General features: G+C 54.4%; 1 protein-coding gene across 1 annotated transcript in view; it reads left to right on the forward strand.

The window, feature by feature from the left end:
- The window catches only part of LOC108641139 (NF-kappa-B inhibitor delta), a gene marked incomplete at its 5' end in the record, with an annotated part of 5,163 nt that extends 2,875 nt beyond the window's left edge, over positions 1–2,288 (forward strand). Inside the window, 2 exons of the mRNA XM_029963073.1 lie at positions 78–259; positions 1,903–2,288. Of these exons, the coding sequence (XP_029818933.1) occupies positions 78–259; positions 1,903–1,962 (242 nt within the window). The remainder of the gene's footprint in view (positions 1–77; positions 260–1,902) is intronic.
- Between the last annotated feature and the right edge of the window lie 283 nt (positions 2,289–2,571).

Raw genomic sequence — 2,571 nt, forward strand, 5'->3', positions numbered from 1 at the left:
TGGCTGGAGGTGTCAGATCTTGAGGATCTCTGAGGTACCTCTCAGGGGGCTGGAGGATGATTTGGAGGTGCCCTGAGCCTCTCACGTCCCCCAGGCCCATGGGAACACCCCCCTGCACATGGCAGCAGCACTGCCCGGAACCCCCAGCCAGGAGCCCCTTGTGCGGCTGCTCCTGGCCTGGGGGGCTGACCCCAGTGCCCGAAACCTGGAGCATGACCTGCCTCAAGGGCTGCTGCCCCCTGGGCCCCCCGGAGACCAGGTGGGACCCCTGCATCCCCACCCCCAGCACCCCCTTAGCACCCTGCTGCATCCAAAAACCTCCTGCTGGTGGGGAGGGAATGCCCCAAATCACTCCTGGAACACCAAAATCCTACTGTTTTATCCCAAATCCCTCTGTTTTACCCAAAGTCCTGCTTTTGTACCCCAAATCCCATTGCTTTACCCCGCATTGGTCACAGCCAGCACAGCTTCATGAGGGGAAAGTCCTGCTTGTTGAACCTCATTTCCTTCTATGACAGGGTAACCCACTTGGTTGATCTAGGAAAGACAGGAGATGTAATCCTTTTGGATTTCAGTAAAGCTTATGACAGTCTCTCCCAGGATCCTTCTGGACAAACTGTCCAGCCCACAGCTGGATAAACACATTATGTGGTAGGGGAGCCGTTGGCTCATGAGTCGGGCACAGAAGGTGACACTGACTGGAGTGACATCAGATTGTGACCTGTCACTAGTGGGGTTCCACAGGGCTCCATCTTGGGCCCTGTGCTCTTCAACATCATCATCTATGATTTGGATGCAGGACTGGAAGGGATACTACTTAAGTTTGCTGATAACATTGAACTGGAGGAGCCGTCGAGTCACTTGAAGGCAGGGAGGCCCTGCAGAGACATCTCAACAAATCTGAGAGATGGGCAATCACCAACTGAGTGAAGTTTAACAAGGGCAAGTGCCAGATTCTGCACCTGAGGCGGGGCAACCCTGGCTTTGTGTATAGACTGGGGAATGAGAGGCTCGAGAGCAGCTGCGGGAAGGGACCTGGGGGTCCCGGTCGATGGCCAGTTGGCCCTGAGTCAGCAGTGCCCTGGCAGCCAGGAGGGCCAACCTGGGAGGCATAAGGCAAAGCATCACCAGCCAGTCAAGGGAGGGGATTGTCCGGCTCTGCTCTGTACTGAGGCAGCCTCACCTCGAGTCCTGGGGACAGTTTTGGGCATCACAATATAGAGAAGACCCTGAGGTAAGGAGAACATCCAAAGGAGGCCACAGGGATGAGAAAGGGTCCAGAGGAGAAGCTTTATGAGGAGCAGCTGAGGGCACTTGGTTTGTTCAGTCTGAGGTCAGACCTCACTGGGCTCTTCAACATCCTCATGAGGGCAGGTACTAACCTCTTCACTCTTGTGACCAGTGACAGGACCCAAGGGAATGGCTGGAGCTGTGCCAGGGGAGGTTTAGGTTGGGTATCGGGAAAAAGTTCTTCCCCCAGAGGGTGGCTGGGGCTCCCCAGGGCAGTGGTCACGGCCCCAAGGCTGACAGAATGCAAGCAGTGTTTGGACAATGCTCTCAGGGACATGGTGGGATTGTTGGGGTCTCTCCTCTTGAACAGGGCCAGGAATTGGACTAGATGATCCTTGTTGGTCCCTTCCAACTTAGCATATTCTATTATAGCCTGCTGCTTTATCCCAAAATCCTGCCACTCGCCTCAAAATCCTGCTTTTTTACCCCAAATCCTGCTCTTTTACCCCCTAAATCCCACTGCTTTACCCTCAAATCCTGCTGATTTACCCTCCCCATTTTCACAATCCCTGAACCGTGGAGTCCCACCCGAGGACATTCAGGTGACACCCCTGTATTTTGGTGTCAAACCCTGGGATTTGGGGATCTCGCTGACCCCTCCGTCCCCCACAGCTCCGCCTCCTCCTGAGGAGCCGCCGCGGGTCCCGCCGGTCCCCCCCGACGACCGAGTGATGTCATAGGGGCAGGGGCTCCTGAATATGGGGGTGGCACACCTCCATATGGGGGGATTCCCCACCGTATCCGTTTTTCCTGATTTCAATGAAATTGCCCACAAATTTCTGTGAAATGAGTTTGAACCACATTGGTTTGGGGAGGGGAGGAGTGGAAGAAGGGGGGATCCAGGCCCCCTTTTCCCCCCCAGTACACTCCTCCCTCCCCGGCCTCGTTAATGGAGGTTGCTAATGAGGTGGAGGTCCCCCCCAAATTGGGGCATTTGGGGTGGAGAACCTCAAAACTGAGGAATTCTGGAATTAAATAAATATATTGTTAAAACCTGAGTCCAGTTTTTCCCAGTCCCCTCAGTCCCTCCCAGTACATCCCAGTCCTTCCTCAGTGCATCAAAAGGGGGAAAAAGGGCTTTGAATTGAGGGACAAACCTTCTTTTCCATTATTTGAAGGATTAAATCGAGGAAACCCCCTTCTTTGGCACCATTTTAAGGCCTTAAATCGAGGGGGAAAACGGCAGGAAACGCGAGAGTACAAGGGCAAAAAATCCGAGGAGAAAAGGGCAGTAACCATAAGCCCCCCAAATCCTGAAGGTCACCCACCAGACCTTGGGGG

This window comes from Manacus vitellinus, unplaced genomic scaffold, assembly GCF_001715985.3.
Source record: "Manacus vitellinus isolate BGI_N305 unplaced genomic scaffold, ASM171598v3 scaffold_52_pilon, whole genome shotgun sequence".
NCBI classification, from domain to species: Eukaryota; Metazoa; Chordata; class Aves; order Passeriformes; family Pipridae; genus Manacus; species Manacus vitellinus.